At 41.1% G+C, this 25,737-nt stretch overlaps 1 protein-coding gene across 1 annotated transcript in view; it reads right to left on the minus strand.

The window, feature by feature from the left end:
• Window positions 1-4,291: 4,291 nt before the first annotated feature.
• The window catches only part of LOC126249318 (tachykinin-like peptides receptor 99D), a 386,848-nt gene continuing 365,402 nt past the window's right edge, over window positions 4,292-25,737 (minus strand). Inside the window, exon 4 of the mRNA XM_049950972.1 lies at window positions 4,292-4,428. Coding sequence (XP_049806929.1) covers window positions 4,292-4,428 — 137 coding nt within the window. The remainder of the gene's footprint in view (window positions 4,429-25,737) is intronic.

The following is a 25,737-nucleotide window of genomic DNA, read 5'->3' on the forward strand; positions in this document are numbered from 1 at the left end:
GGAAAAGATAACGACAACTGAGTACATTTCCGTAACGTAATCGTACAAGACTGTAAGGGGGATGTAATGGTGTTGAAAAAAAAATTTTTTTTTAAGCCACAAAACTTGACAGTTCAGTTCTAACATGTCGTTCTAGAATTGAAATCAAGTCTGTGTATACCATGATCCTCAAATAACAAAAACCTAAGAAGTAGAGGTAGAAGTGTAATGATTAGCTTGACATTTTCTTGAATTCTTGACATAAATGAACCACACAAAAGCTCTATATAACGGTCAAAGATCTGGAGACATGAGGTAAGTTACTTCCGCTTTTCTGAGAACAAAAATGTGGTATTACAGTGACAGTAGCACTGAATATTTGTCAACAATTCTAATAAATAATATCATACGACAAATTTCTGCTCACAGTTGATTAGATGCCAGACATAACATGTTGACTGTGTACTTAGCTAAGATATTTTCTCGAAATCTGTGTGAGCTAGAACACAATATTTGGGCTTTCGTAACTGAAGTGACATTATAATTATCAAAACTTGGACTGTGTAACACACTGAACACAAATTTTGTTCCTTATATTTAATGCGGAACTTGTAGCACAAACGAATTAATAGGAAGTAATGAAAGAGGTGATCTTAATTGCAAAACAGCAACATGTGGCACCATACTTGATAGTGGAAACTAATGAATCCTGTAACCGGTTACTCGTTTAGTTTCCTGAAAGTAATTTCAGTGCTCTTGTGAAGTAGAGGGTATTTTCAGAACCACATACATGTTCCGTAATTACACGTAAGACTCAAAATATTCTTTCTTAAGACTCCTTGTGTACTTATTTCTTAAGACTCCTTGTGTACTTATTTCCAGGTAAGTTACATGTTAGCAAGGCCTGATGTAATGTGAAACAAATGACGTGTAAATTATTTTCAGTAATGAACATAATTTTATGTGTATATACAGCCTTTATTTGGCGGGTGTACAATAAACTGTTATGAATTATTATCTAATTAATAATGACTACAACTCTCTAAGATATGCATTGATTTCATAACAGGATTACACGAATTATTTACAAGATGTAAATATTTTATTAACTGGAAGAATGCCTCTAAAATTTTATCATAATAAACATCGAAAACGTGTATTTGAACAACTACTAAACTTAAATAAACGGCTCCATCACATATGGACTTACTATTGATTCCAAATTTTTCTTGTATATTCTGGAAGTGAAATTAAAATCAACTAACATAATGGTGATAGGCAGCTAACTCTGTACACTGAGCTTTGGCCCCTGCCATTGTGTTGCCTGAGATTAATCAGGTGTATTATAAATTAGTTGATTATTTGAGTAAAATTAGTCTTAATTTTCACAGCTTGAGGTGTTGTATGGAAACATATACATAACATACAAATGTCACAATTTATAACTGTCACATGTTTATATTCTGAACAAGAACAATTTGTACCTTGTGTTATGAAAATCATCAAAAGTCATAATACACCAGCAAACATATGCCATCATTATCAAAAAGACCAAAGTGATGGATTATCATATCTCTGAGCTTGGGTTAATAAATAATACCTGAGGCCTGACAGTCCATATGTCTCTTTAGAGTTTAAGGAACCTAATATCTACTACTCTTCCCAGATACAATAAATATTGAAAACATTTATTAATTACTACCCTTATGAATTTTCAGTTCATGTTTTTTTCTCTTTTTAATTTTATAATGCCACCAGCGCACTCACACAAACATTATCGTTTACAAGATGCCGGCCATTGTTAATAACGAAGCAAACGAATATAGTTATGCTAGTCACTATAATTTTACGCAATCAGATATTGTTTTCTGATTTACATCTGTATCCTTTCAATACCATAATAATTTTTTTGATAAAACCCATCAATCTGAGCTTTCTTTCGTAATGCTTACACTTGTAAAATCTGTGTAATGCGATGAGAGCAACGCAGGTTGACCATACGATTTGTCACTGATACGTCTAGCCTTATACTATGTCTAGTCATATTTTACATTCCAGGTAGGACGTTTTGCTGCAGTGTGACTGAGATTGTTCGTTCAATACAGTTCACAACAGTTGGAGTCTTTCACACTACAGCCAACTTTTCCAGTGGTACCGTAAATTATCGTCGATATGCTGTCTTTGACGTTCAACACCCTTTTGAGGGACAGTGTGTTGATAACAATAATCAGAAATTACTACTCTGTGAAGCCACACTCCACTAGGAATGTAGGCTGGCTTGTCATGAATTTAGTTCTTTGCTATTTATGATACATACAAGTCCTGCACATCATGTTGATGTGAATGAACAAATCATATATTTGTTTCTTAGAAGGCTCTCCTTAAGCAAGTTATTGTTTATGTTTTCTTTTATTTCCCAGGCACGTTTCGCTGAAGTTTCAGCATCATCAGTGGGCTTTTATTCTCTTTCTTGTTGCCATATGCTGTGGTTTTCCTGGATTTCTTTGTTATTTTATTGCAGTTGTTTTCATTCACAGCGTGTGGTAACAAGAAAGACGATGAAAGCCCACTGATGATGCTGAAACCTCAGCGAAACATGTCTCGAAAATAAATTAAAAGATGGTAACTGTACTATGATCTAGGCGAGCCTTGTCTACAAATAAATCTGTTTTTGAGTAAACATGGACAGAAGAGCTCAAGATGATTAAAACATATACTCTTTGAAGATAAATATTGGTTAAAACGTAAGACTCTAGGTACATATACATTTAAAAAATCCAGAACTACATATATGAGCCAATATCCCAAGAATTAATTATTTTCCTTAAGTGAATGGGCTGTCACCTTCCTCTCACAGTCTGGAGAAACCTGAATCATAATTCTCCATAGTATGTAGTACAGTATTCGTTCGAGGTATGCTACTACCACATAAAATGCCAGCATGTTAAAGTAATAATGTGAATCTTATTTCAATAGAAATATGACTTTGTGTTTAGTGATATTAAGTAAATGGTTGGTCCCTCTTTTAGATTAATCTGCAATACTGAATTTATGAAAAGGCTAACGATCAAATCACGAACATTCTTATTTCCCTTGTAAGAAGTTATTTATTTCAAGGTTATTTCGAACACGGTTTCAACTATTTCCGAACATTTTGCGTAGCAAATGCCAGCTAAGAATCATCTAGATATGCTGTTGTTGACTTCCCATGAATTATTAGGAGCAATAAATCAGTTTAACGGTAGCAAAAGTTTTCTTTTACGCACTGATGAAATGTACAATAAATATTTTATTTCTCCATATAATAATTTTGGAGAGTCTCATGTAATGGAAAAGTGCCGACACTATTAACACATGTAGGTGTGCAACTCAGAATAACTCCGTTCTTTTCATGAGGTTATTATTTCCAGATATTACAACGCTATAATTCTCCAGTTTGTGCTTCTTACCATACGTTGAGGTAACGAAGTCAGATTTTCATCTAAGGCCACTATTTTGCCTTAGTTTTGGTTGGTAATATGTGTGATAGATTCCCTCTTTACTGCTGCAGAAGCTGTTACGTCATAAGAAGCTCATCTTCACAAAAGTGCTCATCAAGCAGTCAAATGTCGAGAATGATGACTGCAACCGTAAAAATTTTGTTTCACCTAATGTATGTGTGATCGTAAGGGATTGCTATCCACTGCAGAATATATTCGTTTTATACGTGATTCAGTAGAATTGATTATTAGTTTGTTAATGATTAAGGTACATTTTGTATTCTGATAATTCGAAGCTCTGATTTAGGTAGAATAAAAAATCATTACCAGTGGGGTTTTTATAGGTCAGTGCTGAATACAGGCCGCTTCAGGAAGTTACAGTGTTCTAGTGATCGGGTCATAAATGAAGTTCTTATTTCATTTAGAAGCGTGCGATATACCAAAGCGATCTATGGAATGTGGCTGCAACCTATAACTGACGTTAGGTAACATAAGGTTCTCATAATTTTCTAATAGTCTTCATTTATATTTCACATCAGTAATATTTCCCAGTAGGATATACTGAATATGTTACACAACGCAAGAAAATAATGAACAAGTGGCTAGTGCAGAAAACGCAGAATTTGCTACCGTAGCTGTTGGATTAATTATAGAAAATAAATGGAGCAGAAAAATATTGGGAGCTGCTGCAAGGCAGGAGGTGATGAAAAGCGAGGGAGGGAGGCAGGCGTTCAGATCCAGGTCTGGACGCGCGTGCGGCGGGTGGGCGCCGGCGGGCCGTGGTGGCCCATCCCCATCCCCAGCGCCGAGCCGTCGCCCGCGCCGGCCGCTCGTCAGGAAACGCTGTGCGACAGATCGCGTCCATACGGCCGCCAGCGTCGGCCGCCCTCTCCACGGTACGTCGAGTAGCTGGATGCCATATCCGCGTGAGTCGTCACCGTTTCTGTCGATCCGTGCACCCTCGTCGAACCTGCGCACACACACTCTGCGGTAACTATGAACTGCTAAGTGTGTAACAACGCATAAATTAATGACTGCATTTATTGACTGTTCCGTCTGTTCTTGGTAGAATATTGTCATACATTATGATTGAAAACACACACAACACTGGTGTAATATTAGATTAACTGTAGGATTATTTCACTGTAAATGCAATGCAAGATTATTTAACTAATATAAAATATGTACCACATTAATTGATGAACTATACACAAATTACAACAGATGTTCATAGAAGAAAATAAATTGAACAATAAACTTTAATAACACATTCCAAAGGTGTGTCTGAACAAAATAGTCTGGTCTTTAACTGATCCTAAATAACAAACACATAAGACGCAGTTGTAATAGTAAACAGGTATGTGAAGCAGCTGTGACTGTGCAAGTAAAACCTTTAACACAAGAAGAGAAATTATAGTAACTGAAATAAAGGTAAATGGGGCATGTAAATAGGAGGGGTAATTTACAACTTCGTCTGGATGAAATTATGAGTAGTATCTGCAGTTAGAATTGGTGATTAACGAAACTGTGTCTGCTTACTCAGTAGTAAGCTTGGGCAGATGGACATATGTTTATTATCTTCCATTATTTCCAGATATTTCATCCTCCTTTTATTATGGTTGGCCGGTCGCTGTGGCCGACCGGTTCCAGATCCTTCAGTCCGGAACCGCACTGCTGCTACGGTCACAGGTCCGAATCCTGCCTCGGGCATGGATGTGTGTGATGTCCTTAGGTTAAATTAAAAGGAAGACCGTAATATTGATGTTTTATTGATAGCAGACTCGATTTTCGATCACATAGTGATCATCTTCAGTGCTGTACAAATTAAACTCAGACACTGGTATCAAGCTATCAATAATCAAAACTGAGAAGCGATCACAGTAACTGCCAACACTGACCTTCCTTTTAATATAAAATATAAGGTCGTTGTGCACACAGCACTCCACGGAGTCACCAATCAAGAAGTCCTTAGGTTAGTTAGCTGTAAGTAGTTCTAAGTCTAGGGGACTGATGACCTCAGTCGTTAAGTCTCATAGTGCTTAGAGCCATTTGAACCATTATGGTTCTGATGTAATATTTTATACGTTCACCTTGTAACTGTGGTCTTAACATATTTTATGTTAGTTAAATAGTCTTACATATCATTAGCTCTGAAATAATATTTCTTTTTTTATTCCCAAATTTAACAGTAACGTTTTTCATGTCTGAAAATGGAGATAATCTTTAGATGCACTAGTTTAAAGTCATTGTTCACACAAAATTTCACTGCACCACATGCTTATGTTGGTACCTAACGGTGGCTAACAGGCAAAAAACGGTTTCTGAAATAAATAATTAATATTTTAGCATATTAGACCAGTGTTGTGTGTGTTTTCACATAAATTACTGACACTCATAGATTAATTGTTATTGTGATGATAAATTTCTCCAACAATCTCTTATATCTCCATCTTCAGGATAGCAGAGAGAAATCTCACCTTGCATAAAGAAAGTGCTTACTGTACAAAGGCGAGCACCACTGCTTTGTTTTTGAAGTGGGGTGCTCCAGCAGTCACCATTACAATCCGTTAGGCAATGTAAATGTGCCCTTAAAATACGTATAATTCTTAATAACATCCTTACTAGTAGAGACAGTAATGGCTTTACTATAGCACTAGAAGAAATAGGTTTCCGTTTATTAGCAGAACTCAAGGACAATAAGTTCCCAAAGTTTCAATGATGAATTCAAATCCGAAGTGTCTGAAAAATTATTAAATGTGTGAGGCGACGTTCCTGCCACGTCCACTTTTTGAAGAAACACTTCAATGCTAGCTCGGTGAACAACGACTCCGTGGATTATTTTCAAGCAAACTTGAACAGATACACGTAGAAGGCTGTGATATATGCTCTTTGGTCTTACAGACTCCTGCGACTCTGTTCCGGATCTTAGAAACAATAACAAAACCAGCTTCATTGTTTATGAAGAAGCAATTCTTGTTTTGCCCCATTTTCATCTGCTACAGTTGTCATAATTGCAACTCAGGATAAGTTCTTGTATTTAATGTTGGGAAAGTAGGGAGGATGAAGGTATTACAGAAAATTGATTTTAAGATAGGAAATTTCACTGTAGACATCTTGCGAAACATAGATTTACAGCACCTCTCTGCAGCTTAAAAGTCAGTTGAAGAGAGCAGAAAACAAGAGACGGGAAGAAAAGCCTTGAAGGGAAAGAGGACCCAGAGTACAAAGTTTTTCTAGGCGCTCAGTCCGGAACCGCGCGACTGCTATGGTCGCAGGTTCGAATCCTGCCTCTGGCATGGATGTATGTGATGTCCTTAGGTTAGTTAGGTTTAACTAGTTCTAAGTTCTAGAGGACTAATGGCCTCAGAAGTTGAGTCCCATAGTGCTCAGAGCCATTGGAATCATTTGAGTACAAAGTTTGGGTGACATAAGAAAGCACGTTAGGTTGAACTTCAAATTGCATATCCTGAAAATAATTTTTTTAAACTTTATGTACATTTTTATCGAAGTCTGTGGAGGTCAGAATTACGAACTTTTATAGATTTATTTCTATAGACCCAGTACACGTGGTCTCAACAGTAAATTCTGAAATTATGAGTGTAAGTCGAGATATGAGGCAAAGTGCCTGGAAGTTTGCATCTACATGATAACTCGGCAATTAACACTTAAGTACCTGACAGAGCGTTCATCGAACCATTTTCATACTTCTTCTCTACCATTCCACTCTCGAATGGCGCGTGGGAAAAAGGGAACACCTAAATCATTCCGTTCGACATCTGATTTCTCTTATTTTATTATGATCATTTCGCCCTGCGTAGGTGAGTGCCAACAAAGTATTTTCGCATTCGAAAGAGAAAGTTGGTGATTGAAATTTAGTAAATATATCTCGCCGCAAAGAAAACAGAGTTTGTTTCAGTGACAGCCACCCAACTCGCGTATCATATCAGCGACCCTCTGAGCCCTATTGCGCGTAAAACGAAACGAGCTGCCCTGCTTTGCACTTTTTCGATGTCCTCCGTCAATCCCACCTGGTAATGATCCCACACTGCGCAGCAATATTATAGCAGAGGACGTTCAAGTGTAATGTAGGCTGTCTCTTTAGTGGGTTTGTCGCATCTTGTAAGTGGTCTGCCAACAAAGTGCAGTCTTTGTTTCGCCTTCCCAACAATATTATCTATGTGGCCTTTCCAATTTAAGTTGCTCGTGATTGCAATTCCTAGGTATTTAGTCGAATTGACAGCCCTTACAGTTGTGCGATTTATCGTACACCCAAAATTTATCAAATTTCTTTTGCTACCCATGTGGATGACCTCGCAATTTTCTCTGTTTCGAGCTAATTGCCACTTTTCGCACCATACAGAAATTCTATCTAGATCATTTTGTAATTGGAATTGATCGACTGATGATTTTAATAGGCGGTAAATTACGGCGTCATCTGCAAACAATCTAAGGGGGCTGCTCCGATTATCACGTAGATCATTTATATAAATCAGGAACAGCAGAGGGCCTACGACACTAACTGGTAGATCGCCAAAAATCACTTCTGTTCTTCGCGATGATTTACCGTCTATTACTACGATCTGCGACCTCTCTGAGAGGAAATCACGAATCCAGTCACACATCTGAGACGATACTCCGTAAGCTAGCAGTCTGATTAATAGTCGCTTGTGAGGAACTGTATCTAAAGCCTTTTGGAAATCCAAGAATATTGAATCTATCTGATATCCCTTGTCAACAACACTAATTATTTCACGGGAATAAAGAGCTTGCTGTGTTGCACAAGAATGATATTTTCTAAATCCGTGTTGGTCATGTATCAATAAGTCATTTTCTTCAAGGTGATTCATAATGTTCGAGTACAGTATATGCTCCAAAATCCTGCTGCAAATTGAGGTCAGTGATATGGGTCTGTAATTCAATGTGTTACTCCTATTTCCTTTCTTGAATATTGGTGTGACCTGTGCTACTTTCCAGTCTTTAGGAACAGAACTTTCGTCAAGTGAGTGGTTGTATATTATTGCTAAGAAAGGCGCTATTGTGTCTGCATACTCTGAAAGTAACCTGATTGGCATACCATCTGGACCAGAAGACTTTCCTTCCTTAAGTGATTTGAGTTGTTTCGCAACACCTACCATATCTACTTTTATGTCACTCATGCTAACAGCTGTTCTGGCTTCGAATTCAGGAATATTTACCTCGTCTTCTTTCGTGAAGGAATTACGGTAAACAGTATTTAGCAGCTCCGCTTTAGTGGCACCACCATCTGTATTGGCTGTTTCTTGCCACTGGTGTACTTTACATACGACCAGAACCTCTTTGGGTTTTCTGTTGTATTTTGAGACAATATTTAAATGCGGAAACTATTAAAAGCATCTCGCATTACGTCCGCACTAAATTTCGAGCTTCCGAGATAGTTAGCCAGTCTTGGGGATTTTGCGTTCTTCTGAATTTGGCATGCTGTTTTCGTTGCTTCTGCAACAGTGTTCTGACGTGTTTTGTGTACCATGGTGGATCAGTCCCGTCTCTTATTAACGTATGCGATATGAACCTATCTATTGGTGTCGATACTTTATCTTTGAAGATGAGCTGTATCTGGTCTACACTTAAATAATTAGCTTGGTAGGAATGGAGATTCTCTCTTAAGAAGGCATCAAGCGAATTTTTGTCTGCTTTTTTAAATATATATATTTTGCGTTTAGTTTCAGTGGTTTTGGTTGATATGGTTTTGAGCCTCACTACAATGACCTTGTGTTCACTAATCTCTTTATCCGTCATGACGCTCTCTATTAGATCAGGATTATTTGTGGCTAAGAGGTCAAGTGTGTTTTCGCAAGCATTTACAATTCGCGTGGGCTAATGAACTAACTGTTCAAAGTAATTCTCAGAGAAAGCATTTAGTACAATTTCGGAACATGTTTTCTGTCTACCACGGGCTTACAGAAATATAATTAAGAATTGATTAAGGTTCTCTTATTCAGGGTATCGGAAAAATTTCATGACTGAAGCTTACTATGTGCAAAGAGATTACTGTAGGGAAGCAGCCTACTCACGCCGTATAAAATTCTCATCAGTCTTTCCATTGTGTGCCAGCCTAGTCCGCTGTAACTAGCTCTGACGTCATAAATGTTGCGCAATACTTTAAAAATCAAGTAAATAACCTGAAACGTTTCTAGCATGTCAGGAGTAATACTAAATCAATATGTGTTAAATATCAGTTCAATAACTTTAACCTTTTTCGAAATTTGGACGTTTTTCTGTAAAAATCATTGGCGCAACAGAAAAGAGCTAGAAATTTAAAAAATTATATTTAGATTCCTTTTTCATAATAATTTAGTAGAAAAAGTATTTTGGATCTCACAAATGAAAAGTTTAGTTGAAATTCATAATTTTCTGGTTTTTGTCTTAAAAATTAAGGAAGCAAGATAGATTAAGTAGGCGAATAAATAAGGCTAGGATGTTTACATTTAAGTAGAAGGGAGATCCGCTATAATCATAATGATGTGAGACGTTTCAATTGAATAGCTATAAAACTATAGCGATAGCGTATCTCCAAAGAGCAAGTTCAGAGCTCGTCTACTGCGTGTAGTGTTATTAAATTAATTCTCTCGCCCGAAATATTTGACTTAGCCACGTCAGATTTTTATTGTGATTACTTACCTGTGTGCTGATTGCACATTTAAATTGAGAGCTTCATCGGCCATCAGCAAAGGAAGCGATGATTTACTCGGTAACTTAAAGTGGTGAATTACTAGCCCAGCGGCTAGCCGGGAGAGCAATTTTGATCAGGCGTTCCCTTAGCCGTCCACACCGCGGCTTTATATACAGGGTGAGTCACCTAACATTACCGCTGGATGTATTTCGTAAACCACATCAAATACTGACGAATCGATTCCACAGACCGAAAGTGAGGAGAGGAGCTAGTGTAATTGGTTAATACAAACCATTAAAAAAATGCACGGCAGTATGTTTTTTAACACAAACCTACGTTTTTTTAAATGGAACCCCGTTAGTTTTATTAGCACATCTGAACATATAAACAAATACGTAATCAGTGCCGTTTGTTGCATTGTAAAATGTTAATTACATCCGGAGATATTGTAACCTAAATTTGACGCTTGAGTACCACTCCTCCGCTGTTCGATCGTGTGTGTCGGAGAGCACTGAATTACGTAGGGATCCAAAGGGAACGGTGATGGACCTTAGGTACAGAAGAGACTGGAACAGCACATTACGTCCACATGCTAACACCTTTTTACTGGTCTTTTTCACTTACGCACATGTTCATTACCATGAGGGGTGAGGTACACGTACACACGTGGTTTCCGTTTTCAATTACGGAGTGGAATAGAGTGTGTCCCGACATGTCAGGCCAATAGATGTTCAATGTGGTGGCCATCATTTACTGCACACAACTGCAATCTCTGGCGTAATGAATGTCGTACACGCCGCAGTACATCTAGTGTAATGTCGCCACAGGCTGCCACAATACGTCGTTTCATATCCTCTTGGGTTGTAGGCACATCACGGTACACATTCTCCTTTAACGTACCCCACAAAAAGAAGTCCAGAGGTGTAAGATCAAGAGAACGGGCTGGCCAATTTATGCGTCCTCCACGTCCTATGAAACGCCCGTAGAACACCCTGTCAAGGGTCAGCCTAGTGTTAATTGCGGAATGTGCAGGTGCACCATCATGCTGATACCATATACGTCGACGCGTTTCCAGTGGGACATTTTCGAGCAACGTTGGCAGATAATTGTGTAGAAACGCGATGTATGTTCCAGCTGTTTTGGCCCATGCTATGAAGTGAGAACCAATGAGGTGGTCGCCAATGATTCCGCACCATACATTTACAGTCCACGGTCGTTGTCGCTCTACCTGTCTGAGCCAGCAAGGATTGTCCACGGACCAGTAATGCATGTTCCGTAGATTCACTGCCCCGTGGTTTGTGAAACCCGCTTCATCGGTAAACAGGTAGAACTGCAACGCATTCTCTGTTAATGCCCATTGACAGAATTGCACTCGATGATTAAAGTCATCACCATGTAATTGCTGATGTAGCGACACATGAAACGGGTGAAAGCGGTGACGATGCAGTATGCGCATGACACTACTTTGACTCAGTCCACCGGCTCTCGCAATGTCCCGTGTACTCATGTGTGGGTTCATGGCAACAGCAGCTAACACACCAATTGCACCCGCTTCTGCTGTGACGGGCCTGTTACGGACCCGTTTGCGTCCTAAGACCATACCTGTTGCATACAGTTGGCGGTAGATGTTTTGCAATGTGCAGCACGTTGGATGCTCTCTGTCCGGGTACCGTTCTGCATGCACCCTGCAGGCTTCAGCTGCATTTCGTCGACACTCGCCATAGATGAGTATCATCTCCGCCTTTCCAGAGTTCGATTACACCATGGTCACAGTTTCCACAACAATACACTATCACAGACGTCTGGTAACACGATGTACTGCAGTTGGTCTGCGTGCGGAGACGAATGCAGAATAACAATAGCAGCAAGCGCTACATGCGGACACTGCGACAGCTAGACCAAACCACAACAGTGCACTACAGCCACACTCGTAAACACGGTCGTCATCGTAAACATGTCCCTTCAGATGATGCTCGCCGACCGTGGCCCGTGTTTTTTACAACACGCAACTGAACGTCGGAGGTTTCAAGCGTCAACTTTAGGTTACAATATCTCCGGATGTAATTATCATTTTACAATGCAACAAACGGCACTGATTACGTATTTGTTTATATGTTCAGATGTGCTAACAAAACTAACGTGGTTCCATTTAAAAAAAACGTAGGTTTGTGTTAAAAAACATACTTCCGTGCATTTTTGTTTGGTTTGTATTAAACAATTACACTAGCCCCTCTCCTCACGTTCGGTCTGTGGAATCGGTTCGTCAGTATTTGATGTGGTTTACGAAATATATCCAGCGGTAACGTTAGGTGACTCACCCTGTATAAGAACGCTGCGTGAGGAAGTAAGGCCCCAGTTCTCTCCAGACGCTGATTAGCGCACCATCTGTGTCGGGAGTAGCGTCGCATCGGTATCATTGCTAAAAACAGCCTCGGATGCCGTAATAAGTTACTCGGGATACGCGTAACCGTGATATCGTTTTCGAGTGAAGTGTTAATTCTGGGATGACTTTAATGATCTATCTTCAGTTTGCGTATCTCGTATTTTCACGTGCCACCGCGGGACAGACATTCTACCATTATTTAGCGTGGCGTTTGATGAACATTATCATCAAATTATGGCGAGCATTCACTTAAACATTAAATTTGAACAGTTAAAGTTGTATCAGCGTGTTAGACTCCGAAGTGCTCTGTTAGTTGGATTGTGTGGATTCTTTTGGTCTGTGACTTTTAGAATACACTGAACAATTTTTAGAAAATCGTTTTTGATTATGAATCCCAGACAATATCCTAATTCCTCAGAGATATAAACTGTAGCTATAAGTGTGTTTCTCAGATGAAGTGGGCACTAGGAATTCTAATTACAGGCTTCACGTTTTGCTAATCACTTTCTGGTTGCCAATATTGTAGTTAGAGAACCAGTGTTGAGAACGGCAAACAACATTAAATAAATAATAGGAACTTATATTCGACAATTATTCCAACCGCCGCCCCACAATTGGTGCATCGGCCGGGAATTACAAACCAAACATTATACAACAATAATTCCACCTGCCGCCCCACATTACACAGAGAAAATTTTGTAGAAATATCTTGATTAGTTTCTGAGAAAAAGGTACATGCACTATTTTTTGAAAATAAAGTTTTAAAATTACATGAGAAAAGTCGAATATATATAACCCAAGGAACTTAAAAGTAAATGTGTTAATTTTATCTAAAGCATGGTACACAATTTCACTGTTGTATTTTCATATATGTCGATTGGTGCGTCTTTAAAACTGTGTGTTTTTCATGAACGTCCCCTCTTTAGATATGAGACGCTTAGAGAGTTGTACAAAAGCAAAGTGAAACCATTTCTAGTACACTGACCCATTCTGTACACTGAGTCATTTTAGTACGACTGGCATACAAGATAAATTTGTATCTTATCACCCTTTTCAAAATTAAATGTCTTTTATCACTAGCATTTACAGCATAAAAAGAATAAAATGCTATAATGGTTTGGCCAGATTGGACGATCAGTAGTCTAACAGGGGCAGATATATTATTTTTGCGAACAATACTTCTCAAGAAGACGTCACATCACTGGACTTTGAAGACAGTCATATCAGTCATTTGTTATTTATAGATGAAATAGATGAAGATAAGAGTGTACATATGACATTTAGCGTTGAAATAAAGGTGTGTCACGCAACTGCTGTCAAGTTTGTTTCTCCATAAATTGTTTGTGACACTAGTAAACGAAACTATCCAATCAGATGGATGGACATGTTGTTGGAGAGATCATCCTAGTGTTGGAATTCTATACAAGGTTTCGTAACGGACATTTCGCTGCTATGCCTGCTATAAGGAACTTCATAAGTATCTGACAATTAAGTGGACACTTTCCTTGAGACTCTCCTTGTGGACGTAAGTGATGACCGCTAGTGAGTATCCTAGGAAATGACCTGCTATCGCAGGCCAACCAGGCTGCCGTCTCAACAATAGGGTGTCATCGCTCATGTGTAACAGCCGAACTGCAGGTAGATTCATGCCCGACAATCCAAAGAAATATTCCCATCATAGTATCCTACCAAGGCTCCGTTTCACTGAGAGCAATAAATATAACGCAGGAAAAACGACCCTGAGGTTTTCATTAATATGAGGGGAATATCATTCTTTCCTGATTTAGAACATTATGATGGAAACATGATAACTGTTACGTTGTGTCATTAAATTGTTTCTGAAAGTAGCTAGCCATGGTAAAAATTGGAAATTTTGTGAAAGCACAGCAACTCTACTGTTCTACATTTAGTATAGTAATGGTGCTGGAGCACTTAAAATTTCTTATTTATAATTAAACTGAAATATCACACTCAAATGTAGATATCTTGTAGTTAATAAACTTAATCGATGCTAAGTAACTCCCAACGTGTTGCCCTAACAAAATTGAATAACATAATATTCAACCACAATATTTACATTCATCGATTCATTTAATGTTTAGCTTGTAAAATTAATAGAGGAAGCAATGAAATGTTCTTTTTGCTGCTAAACTTAAGTCTCTGTCTTAGTACTCCCTCGACAGGCAGCATGCTACCGCATCTCAAGACATACGATGGCCTGAAGAGAACTAAGGCTTCCGAATTTTTTATGTCGAAACACATAAAGCTTTTCGAATAAAACAAACGTTATTAAAAGTCGCATAGTTGAGAGAATCAAGCTACCCACCAGGTGATGTGTGTGAAATCTACATTTCAGCGTGGTTTGAGGGAACCGGTGAAAGGGCTGAAATGACAGACGTAATTGCTGTATAAAATGCCAGAAACAATTATCTGTATTGTCTGAAAGTTAATCGTGCAGCATAGAAGACGATCATTTTGAAAACAAATACACTAGTGCCCAAAAGTTAAGTATAACCACGAAAAACATAAAAGTAAAAAGCTACAAGATGAGCAATCGCCTGATATCATCACAAATATTTATCTACGAGTACTACTTAATCGCTTTGGGTACGAAAGGAATATTACGAGCTGTGAACAGTGGCGTAGACGAAAAATAAACACGAAGTAGTTCATGAGTCCACTCATGTCTCAGTCTCGTTTGCGCGTTCATAGCGAGTAGAGTTTAGTGTTATGTTGAAGTTGGAACATAATGCCACAAAAACTCCGTTTTGATCCCGTTTTGCGTGGTAAAATACTGGGACACCTAGAAGCAGGCTAGGCCTAATGTCTCTCTATCTATACATTCCACAGAGTGTCATTTCGAGTCTTTGGCGACGGCTGTTTGTCGGAGACCAGTCGTAGGTCGGCCAAGAATAACCAACCCACTGCAAGACCTATGTCTACATCTACATCTACATCCATACTCCGCAAGCCACCTGACGGTGTGTGGCGGAGGGTACCTTGAGTACCTCTATCGGTTCTCCCTTCTATTCCAGTCTCGTATTGTTCGTGGAAAGAAGGTTTGTCGGTATGCCTCTGTGTGGGCTCTAATCTCTCTGCTTTTATCCTCATGGTCTCTTCGCGAGATATACGTAGGAGGGAGCAATATACTGCTTGACTCTTCGGTGAAGGTATGTTCTCGAAACTTCTACAAAAGCCTGTACCGAGCTACTGAGCATCTCCCCTGCAGATTCATCCACTGGAGTTTGTCTACCATCTCCGTAACGCTTTCGCGATTACTAAACGATCCTGTAAGGAAGCGCGCTGCTCTCCGTTGGATCTTCTCTATCTCTTCTATCAACCCTATCTGATACGGATCCCACACTGCTGAGCAGTATTCAAGCAGCGGGCGAACAAGCCTACTGTAAGCTACTTCCTTTGTTTTCGGATTGCATTTCCTTAGGATTCTTCCAATGAATGTCAGTCTGGCATCTGCTTTACCAACGATCAACTTTATATGATCATTCCATTTTAAATCACTCCTAATGCGTACTCCCAGATAATTTATGGCATCAACTGCTTCCAGTTGCTGACCTCCTATATTGTAGCTAAATGATAAGGGATCTTTCTTTCTATGTATTCGCAGCACATTACACTTGTCTACATTGAGATTCAATTGCCATTCCCTGCACCATGCGTCAATTCGCTGCAGATCCTCCTGTATTTAAGTACAATTTTCCATTGTTACAGCTTCTCGATATACCACAGCATCATCCGCAAAAAGCCTCAGTGAACTTCCGATGTCTTCCACAAGGTGGTTTATGTATATTGTGGATAACAACGGACCTACGACACTTCCCTGCGGCACACCTGAAATCACTCTTACTTCGGAAGACTTCTCTCCATTGAGAATGACATGCTGCGTTCTGTTATCTAGGAACTCTTCAATCCAATCACACAGTTGGTCGCACTTTGTTGATTAAACGACTGTGGGGAACTGTATCGAACGCCTTGCGGAAGTCAAGAAACACGGCATCTACCTGGGAACCCGTGTCTATGGCCCTCTGAGTCTCGTGGACGAATAGCGCGAGCTGGGTTTCACCGTCTTTTTCGAAACCCATGCTGATTCCTACAGAGTGGATTTCTAGTCTCCAGAAAAGTCATTATACTCGAACATAATATGTGTTCCAAAATTCTACAACTGATCTATAGTTCTGCACATCTGTTCGACGTCCCTTCTTGAAAACGGGGATGACCTGTGCCCTTTTCCAATACTTTGGAACGCTACGCTCTTCTAGAGGCCTACGGAACACCGATGCAAGAAGGGAGGCAAGTTCCTTCGCGTACTCTGTGTAAAATCGAACTGGTATCCCAACAGGTCCAGCGGCCTTTTCGATTTTGAGCGATTTTAATTGTTTCTCTATCCCTCTGTCGTCTATTTCGATATCCACCATTGTGTCATCTATGCGACAATCTAGAGAAAGAACTACAGTGCAGTCTTCCTCTGTGAAACAGCATTGGAAAAAGACAGTTAGTATTTCGGCCTTTAGTCTGTCATCCTCTGTTTCAGTACCATTTTGGTCACGGAGTGTCTGGACATTTTGTTTTGATCCAACTACCGCTTTGACATAAGACCAAAATTTCTTAGGATTTTCTGCCAAGTCAGTACATAGAATTTTACTTTCGAATTCATTGAACGTAACTGCCAGACGAAATCGGAGTAGACTTGCAAGACAATTACGACATGGTATTGCAGAACCTGTATTGTTCATAAATACGATGCAAAGTTCCTTAAGGGCGACTAATGTACGGAGGAACTTTGCATCGTATATATGAACAACACAGACGCTGTCCATTATAATTATCCGGACTGTTATGCCGTGGTTGGTTGATGAATTCTGTGGTGATTGCCAACGTTTCGTCTCCGACTGTGGGAGACATCTTCAAGGGGGTCCGTATCTCGATGGAAGGTCCAACACACCCACTGGCTCGCTACTGACTGCCGCTAAATTCCGTGTCCGCGCGCTCCCGCACCGCGGCGTGACGTCACGTGTTTTGAAAACGTCAGTGCAATTGGCCGCTGTCCGTCGCCGTCGATCGCCGTTGCCATCACCCAGTAGTGGACGGGTGGTACACATCTTCTTAGCACCGGCATCCATATACCGTTTAATTTCACGCCCTCCTCCTTTCGGTTGAAATTATTTGGGTGTTTAGCGATTTCGATTGCCCCCCTGTAGAGCCTTTCGTAATATCTGCTTGTGGCCGCTAGTACTTGCGTCTCCTCGAAACGAATATTGTGGTTCCCTGGCTGGAAAGCATGCTCCGCAACAGCTGATCGTTCCGTTTCTCCTCTTCTACAATTTCCCTTGTGCTCTTCCAAACGTTTAGAATCATTTCTTTTAGTGGTACCCACATAAACATCACCACAGCTGCATGGGATCCTATACACTCCAGCTTTGTCCAAAGCCTTAGCAGGCTTAAGGTATTCCTGTATCTTCCTGGTGGGCTTGTAAATTACGGCAATATTCCGCTTCGTCAAGATCCTCCCTATTCTTTCCGTTACATTTTTAACAAACTACAGGAAAACCTTAGATTTTGCAGTATCCTGTACGTCAGTATGATTTCTGCGTGGCTGCCTCAACGCACGTTTTATTTCGGCGGACGAATATCCGTTCTTCATTAGTGCATTGTGGATATGTTCCATCTTAGCGTCGAGCAACTCAGGTTCACAAATATTTCTAGCTCTGTCCGCTAACGTCTTGATAACACCCCGCTTCTGTTGTGGGCGGGTTTGCGGTACACTGAGTGGCCCAAACTACCATTTTCGTTTCTAAAAACAAGCACATCAAGGAAATGTAATTTGCCGTCTACCTCCTCCTCCATTGTAAACTGAATTCTCGAGTTAACACTGTTCATATGTTCGTGGAACCGGCTTAGTTCCTCCCTACTATGTCTCCACAGCACAAACGTGTCATCCACGTCACTTCTTCCATAAAGAAGTTTGCAATTAGGGGACTTAGGGGGCTTCCCATAGCCACGCCATCCGTTTGCTCATAAAACTGTTCATTCAACTTCAAGTATGTGGTCGTCAAACAACACTTAAACAGTTCTAAAATATCGGCAGGAAAAATTCGATCCAGCTGTTCCAATACATCATTAAGTGGAACCATGGTAAACAGCGATACCACACCGAAGCTGACCAATATGTCCTGCGGTTGGACCACTATGCCATTCAATCTGCTGATGAAATGTGTCGAATTCTTTATATAAGTGTCCGAACGGCCCACATGTGGTTTTAACAGCGTAGTCAAAAACTTGCCTAACGAGTAGGTGGGCGAACCAATGGCACTTAGTATCGGTCTTAACGGCACATTTTCTTTATGAATTTTGGGCAATCGATAAAGCCTCGGTGGTAGCGCAACCGAATTGCACAGACCTTTCTGTACACTCTCTTCAATGGACGACTATTTTATTAACCGTGACACAGTTCTGAGAACGTTGTTAGTGGGGTCCTTATTCAGCTTCCTATATGCTTGCGGTTCCAGTAGATCAGTAATTTTACTCTAATAGTCGGCCACATCCATAACCACGGTTGCGCTTCCTTTGTCAGCTGGGAGAACCAAAATACTATCGTCGTCATTTCAGGAGTTTTATAGCTCTTCTCTCACCCACAGTTATATTACTTTTCGGCGGCTTTGCATTGGCTAATATTCGCACTGTTTCTATACGGATTTCTTCAGCTGTTACAGAATCCACACTGCGAATTCCTGCTTCTACACTGGCTATAATTTCTTCCGTGGGCACAAAACGCGGACTAACAGCAAAATTTCCTCCCTTGGCAAGCACAGATGTCTCGTCGTCAGATAACGAACGTTTGGACAAATTGATAACGGTCCGGGAAACGTCTAAATGCCGAACAGTCTGATTAGGTAGCAAATTATCAAACTTCTTCTTCTGTCTACTAGACGATGTCAACATACGCTTCCCCATGGTATCATGCAGAGATATCCCAGTTGCATTAGTTGCTTATAAATTTTGGTCTCCAGAACTTTCCTAACGCTATGTTCGGTCACTCTTATATGCAAAACATCTTTTGAGTGGGCAGTAGGTTGTTTAGTAATCCTTCTGAGATCCTAATAACGTAACATGTCCTCTTTTCATGATACTCCTTAACTTCTGCAATGTAGTTTAGTTTGGTGACAGGAGACGAAGAGATATCAAAATGAAATTGGGGTAACCATGTTCACCAATTTAAAGAAAAGCGGTACTTTCGTGTAATATTACAGTAATGAGGCATAAGCTCGCATGGAAAGTAATCCAGGTACGCAAATAAATGAACCTGATGTTAGTTTTCTAATAGTATACCCGTGCTAGACTTTCGTAGGATTTTATGCAAACAAGGCAAAGTATGAATACTCTTGATACACAGCAGGGGATCAAAATGGGAAAAACTGTATTTATAAAATAACTCTGAAGACACGTAATCCATACATATTATAAAAATGGATGTACATATTTATGAATGTATGTATATATGTGTATTCTAAATCTCCTCCTAAAATACGGGAACCGAAATGGGTACACGTATGACTTACTGTAGGGATATCACCACTGTGGGGTACGAACTGCCTATGTATTGGGGTGGAGGTGAAAAATCAGTGTAGCACATGTCGTTCGAATAGCCATAGTTCAATCATCCAGTATTTGTGAACGAGACCCCTTAGTGACTTCGAACAAACTTTACACATAATTTTCAACATCTACGAAACTTATTCTCCCTGACAACCCCCACGAAATGATGGCAGGAAAAGAAAGTTTAACGCTTACAACATTTTTTCTGTTCATGAAGTAAATCTACCGCATCAGGCATAACATTTTAATTTTTTTTACTTTTTTACTGCTAATTATATTCAAGATAGATTCTTCAGGCAGTATCCACATATATCACTGAACGCGCTCCCAAAATAATATCATAGTACTACTATAAGTTCAGGAGATATGACGCCATAAACACAGAGATGCAGGGAAGACTGCCGAATCATGCAAGATGTTTAAATTTATTACCTGTATACTACGGACTCTATTTGCAACACTTTTCACAGGCATTATCAACATAAGCCGCTGATAGAACGCAGAGAGATATATCGCTGTTCAACACATAGTTCAGGACATACGACGTCATAAACACTGACATGCGTCAAAAATTACCACGTCATGCATTGTACTGTGATTTACTACTCCGTTACCACTAACTCTGTTCACAAGACTTTCACTGGCAGGTGCCATATATACTACTGGATGTGCATGCAAAATTTCATTATTGTACGGCACATACGTCTGGAGATACAGCGTAGTAAATATTATTCTGAGTGAGAATCAAACCGCATGGCGTGATTCACAAGAGGTACAGGTAAAACATACGTATAAATAAGTGTTACTAATGTGATACAGATATATAAATACGTGTTAAGCGTGTGACATATACCTGAAATATATTTGAAATGTGCGTACTCGGGCAAATCTACACTCCTGGAAATTGAAATAAGAACACCGTGAATTCATTGTCCCAGGAAGGGGAAACTTTATTGACACATTCCTGGGGTCAGATACATCACATGATCACACTGACAGAACCACAGGCACATAGACACAGGCAACAGAGCATGCACAATGTCGGCACTAGTACAGTGTATATCCACCTTTCGCAGCAATGCAGGCTGCTATTCTCCCATGGAGACGATCGTAGAGATGCTGGATGTAGTCCTGTGGAACGGCTTGCCATGCCATTTCCACCTGGCGCCTCAGTTGGACCAGCGTTCGTGCTGGACGTGCAGACCGCGTGAGACGACGCTTCATCCAGTCCCAAACATGCTCAATGGGGGACAGATCCGGAGATCTTGCTGGCCAGGGTAGTTGACTTACACCTTCTAGAGCACGTTGGGTTGCACGGGATACATGCGGACGTGCATTGTCCTGTTGGAACAGCAAGTTCCCTTGCCGGTCTAGGAATGGTAGAACGATGGGTTCGATGACGGTTTGGATGTACCGTGCACTATTCAGTGTCCCCTCGACGATCACCAGTGGTGTACGGCCAGTGTAGGAGATGGCTCCCCACACCATGATGCCGGGTGTTGGCCCTGTGTGCCTCGGTCGTATGCAGTCCTGATTGTGGCGCTCACCTGCACGGTGCCAAACACGCATACGACCATCATTGGCACCAAGGCAGAAGCGACTCTCATCGCTGAAGACGACACGTCTCCATTCGTCCCTCCATTCACGCCTGTCGCGACACCACTGGAGGCGGGCTGCACGATGTTGGGGCGTGAGCGGAAGACGGCCTAACGGTGTGCGGGACCGTAGCCCAGCTTCATGGAGACGGTTGCGAATGGTCCTCGCCGATACCCCAGGAGCAACAGTGTCCCTAATTTGCTGGGAAGTGGCGGTGCGGTCCCCTACGGCACTGCGTAGGATCCTACGGTCTTGGCGTGCATCCGTGCGTCGCTGCAGTCCGGTCCCAGGTCGACGGGCACGTGCACCTTCCGCCGACCACTGGCGACAACATCGGTGTACTGTGGAGACCTCACGCCCCACGTGTTGAGCAATTCGGCGGTACGTCCACCCGGCCTCCCGCATGCCCACTATACGCCCTCGCTCAAAGTCCGTCAACTGCACATACGGTTCACGTCCACGCTGTCGCGGCATGCTACCAGTGTTAAAGACTGCGATGGAGCTCCGTATGCCACGGCAAACTGTCTGACACTGACGGCGGCGGTGCACAAATGCTGCGCAGCTAGCGCCATTAGACGGCCAACACCGCGGTTCCTGGTGTGTCCGCTGTGCCGTGCGTGTGATCATTGCTTGTACAGCCCTCTCGCAGTGTCCGGAGCAAGTATGGTGGGTCTGACACACCGGTGTCAATGTGTTCTTTTTTCCATTTCCAGGAGTGTATTAATATGAAGCTCATCCTAAAGCACTGGAGCGATTTCAACCAAATTAGGAACTCATATGTTACTGTCTGGAATGAAATTCAGTGAGGATAAGAACCACCAGCATCTTATTGTGGTGAATGTGATATCGTTCAGAGAGAATGGAGAGGGTGAGATGGACAGACAGCGAGTGGGAAGGAGGAGATGGGAGACAAAGGGACGAGCAGCTGCGTAGAGAGAGAGGTAAGGACGAAAGGACAGAGTGTGAAGAGAGAAGAGATGAACAGGCAAGGGACAGAGGAAGACATGGACAGAGACAGAGGAAGGAAAGGCAAAAAAATAGAGGAAGAGGAATAAATGAACAGAGAAAGAGGAGAGGATAAGATGGACAGAGGAAAGAAAGCGGAAGAGATAAATATGCAGAGGGTTCAGAATGAGATGGGCAGTGAGAGGAGATAGAAGGTGATGGACAGAGAGAGGGAGAGAAGGAGATGGACAGATAGGGCATGAAGAACAAAATTAACTGAGAGAGGGGGAATGAGGAGACTGGATTATTGGAAGATTGGAATAAATATACACCCAGGCAATGCTGGATACTCAGATAGTTTTAAAAATACACCCCAGGACAGATATTCTTGTCTAAAAATCACACAGTATTTTATTTTATTAATTTATGGTGGAATAATACCAGCTATTCTGTCTATATTTGGCACACGTCGAAATTAAGTGAATTACCACTTTTTTAAAAATATAGTAGTACAACTCAGTACCTAGTGTTGCCCAGGTACTCTTTTGGAAAGTCCATCTCCTCCTTCTCCCTCTCTATCCATCTCATCCACCATCTCTGTCCACCTTCTCCACCCCTTCAATCTCGTGACATCCTCTTTCATCCTTTTCTGTGTCCATCTTGTCCTCCATCTCTTTCAATCAATCTTCTCCTCCCCTCCTCAGTCGATCTGCTCATCCCTGTCTATCCATCCTTCCTCTAATTCCAACTCCTCCTCCTCCCTCTAATTGCGTCTCCTCCTCCCGCCTTTCTGTCCATCTCTTCCTTCCCCTCTCCCTGTTCATCTCCTGTTGTTTTCTGTCTCTGTCCATTTACTCCTCCCCATGCTCCCTGTTCATCTCTTAGTGTTCCCTTTCTCAGTCCTTCTCTACTTCCCTGCTCTTTCCTGTATATCTCCTCCTCTTTATTTTCTCTGTCCATTTTCACCTTCCACTTTCTCTGTCCATCTCTTCGTTGTCAATGTTTGTCAATTTCCTACTCTCCCTGTGTCTGTTCATCTCCTACTCCCCACTGCCTCTGTTTATCTCCACCTCTTTCCTTTATGTGTCCATCTCCTCCTTTGTCCTCTCTGGGTCTATTTCTTCATTATCCTCTCTCTGTTCATCTCCTCCTCTCCCCTGTTGTTGTTGTGGTCTTCAGTCCTGAGACTGGTTTGATGCAGCTCTCCATGCTACTCTATCCTGTGCAAGCTTCTTCATCTCCCATCTCTTCTCCCCTGTCTATGCCTATCTTCTTCTTTCGCCTCTCTATCAGTCCATATCCTCCTCTGGCTGTCCTCTCTCCACATTATCACGCTCACCCCAGTAGGAGGCTTGTGGTTCTTACACCCACAATATTTATTTCCAGACTGTATCTAACATGTGTACCAAATTTGGTTGATATCGTTTCAGAAGCTCAGGATAAGATTTTTGTCCATAGCTTTCAAGATATAGTTAACATACTTCATACGTATTTGTACATATATTTCGCCTGGATTACTAGCCAATTACTCTCTGCAGTAGCATTTTCACGCAGCTCAGTGTTCATTACGTCGTATATCCAGAACTGTATGCTGTACAATAATATAATTTTGCAGGGATATCCAGTTATATATGCGTACATTGTCTGAGAACTGTGTTGTTAATAACGTTAGTAGTAAATAATTTCTAAATTAAAACGTCATGCATGATTCCACGGATTTTGAGGCATCTTGGTACTTGACGTCACATCTCCTGAACCACGTGAGGTACAATGATATATTTTTGTATGTACATTCAGTGGGAGATGTGAGTACTCTCTGAGAATAGTATTGTGAATAGCGTAACGAAGTAATAAATTTAAATTTCTTGCATGATGCGGCAATTTTTCACGCATCTGAGTGTCTATGACGTCATATCTCCTTAACTATGTGTCGTAGAAAGATATAATTTTTCTGGTACATTCAGCTGTACATTTGCATTGTTTCTGCAAAATGCGTCGTGAGTACTGTCTGTAGTAAAGAAGTAATGAATTTAAATTTCATGATTCATGCAGCAGAATAAACTTCTTTCCTTCCATTATTTTGTGGGGGTCGTCATCGAGAAAAAATTTCGTACCGGTTTGAAATTACGTGTATAGATTGTTGCAAGTCTCTATGTGCTCCCATTCACAAATACTGGGGGACTAAATTGTGGGCATTCGAGTGTACTGGCCTACACTGTGTTTTCATCCTTACCCCTTTGTAGGTTGGTGGTTCTCACCTACTCGGTTATGTTCTCTAGACAGTAAAGAGATCTGTATATCAACTTCCGTTGAAATGGGTCCTGTTGTTTAGAAGGAGATGTGCAACACAAATACATAAAAGGCCCGTCCGCCAGACCTCGGAAGGTCCTACGGTACCATCTTCCCACCGTGTTGTCCTCAGCCGATAGGTATCACTGGATGCGGATATAGTGAATCAGGTGGTGAGCTCACCGCGCTCCCAGCCGTTGTCAGTCTTCGTGACCAGAGCCGCTTCTTCTCGATCAAGCAGCTCCTCAACCCATCTCACAAGGGCTGAGTTTATACCGCTTGCCAACTCCACTCGGCAGATGCGGACGGTCACTGACCCAAGTGTTAGCCACGCCCGACAGCGCATAACTTTGGTGATCTGGCAGGACCCTGTGTTACCACTGCGGCAAGGCAGTTCCCAAACATACGTACATACACACATTTTATTATACGCATAGATTTCATTACAGTGCATACATAATGCACCATCATATTCCGTTTATGAAATGTAAAGTTATTTATTTCCTTATTGCCATCCATCACAGGCTTGTTGAATGATGCATTAAAAAAAAATCAAATGTGTGTGAAATCTTGTGGGATTTAACTGCTAAGGTCATCCGCCGGGACCAGCCGCACAGTCCCGCGCCCCTGACCGCGCGGCTAATCCCGCGCGGCAAACGTACAAATATTCGAAAGAAATACATTGCTTATCAGTTAGTAAGAAACAGTCTTACGCCTTTTTCACTGTTTGGTAAAAAGAATGTCACGATATGAGACCATATAAATATTAAGAAAATAAGACGCAGCAATTCCCTACCCTAGATGCA

Source organism: Schistocerca nitens, chromosome 3 (genome assembly GCF_023898315.1).
Source record: "Schistocerca nitens isolate TAMUIC-IGC-003100 chromosome 3, iqSchNite1.1, whole genome shotgun sequence".
Lineage (NCBI taxonomy): Eukaryota > Metazoa > Arthropoda > Insecta > Orthoptera > Acrididae > Schistocerca > Schistocerca nitens.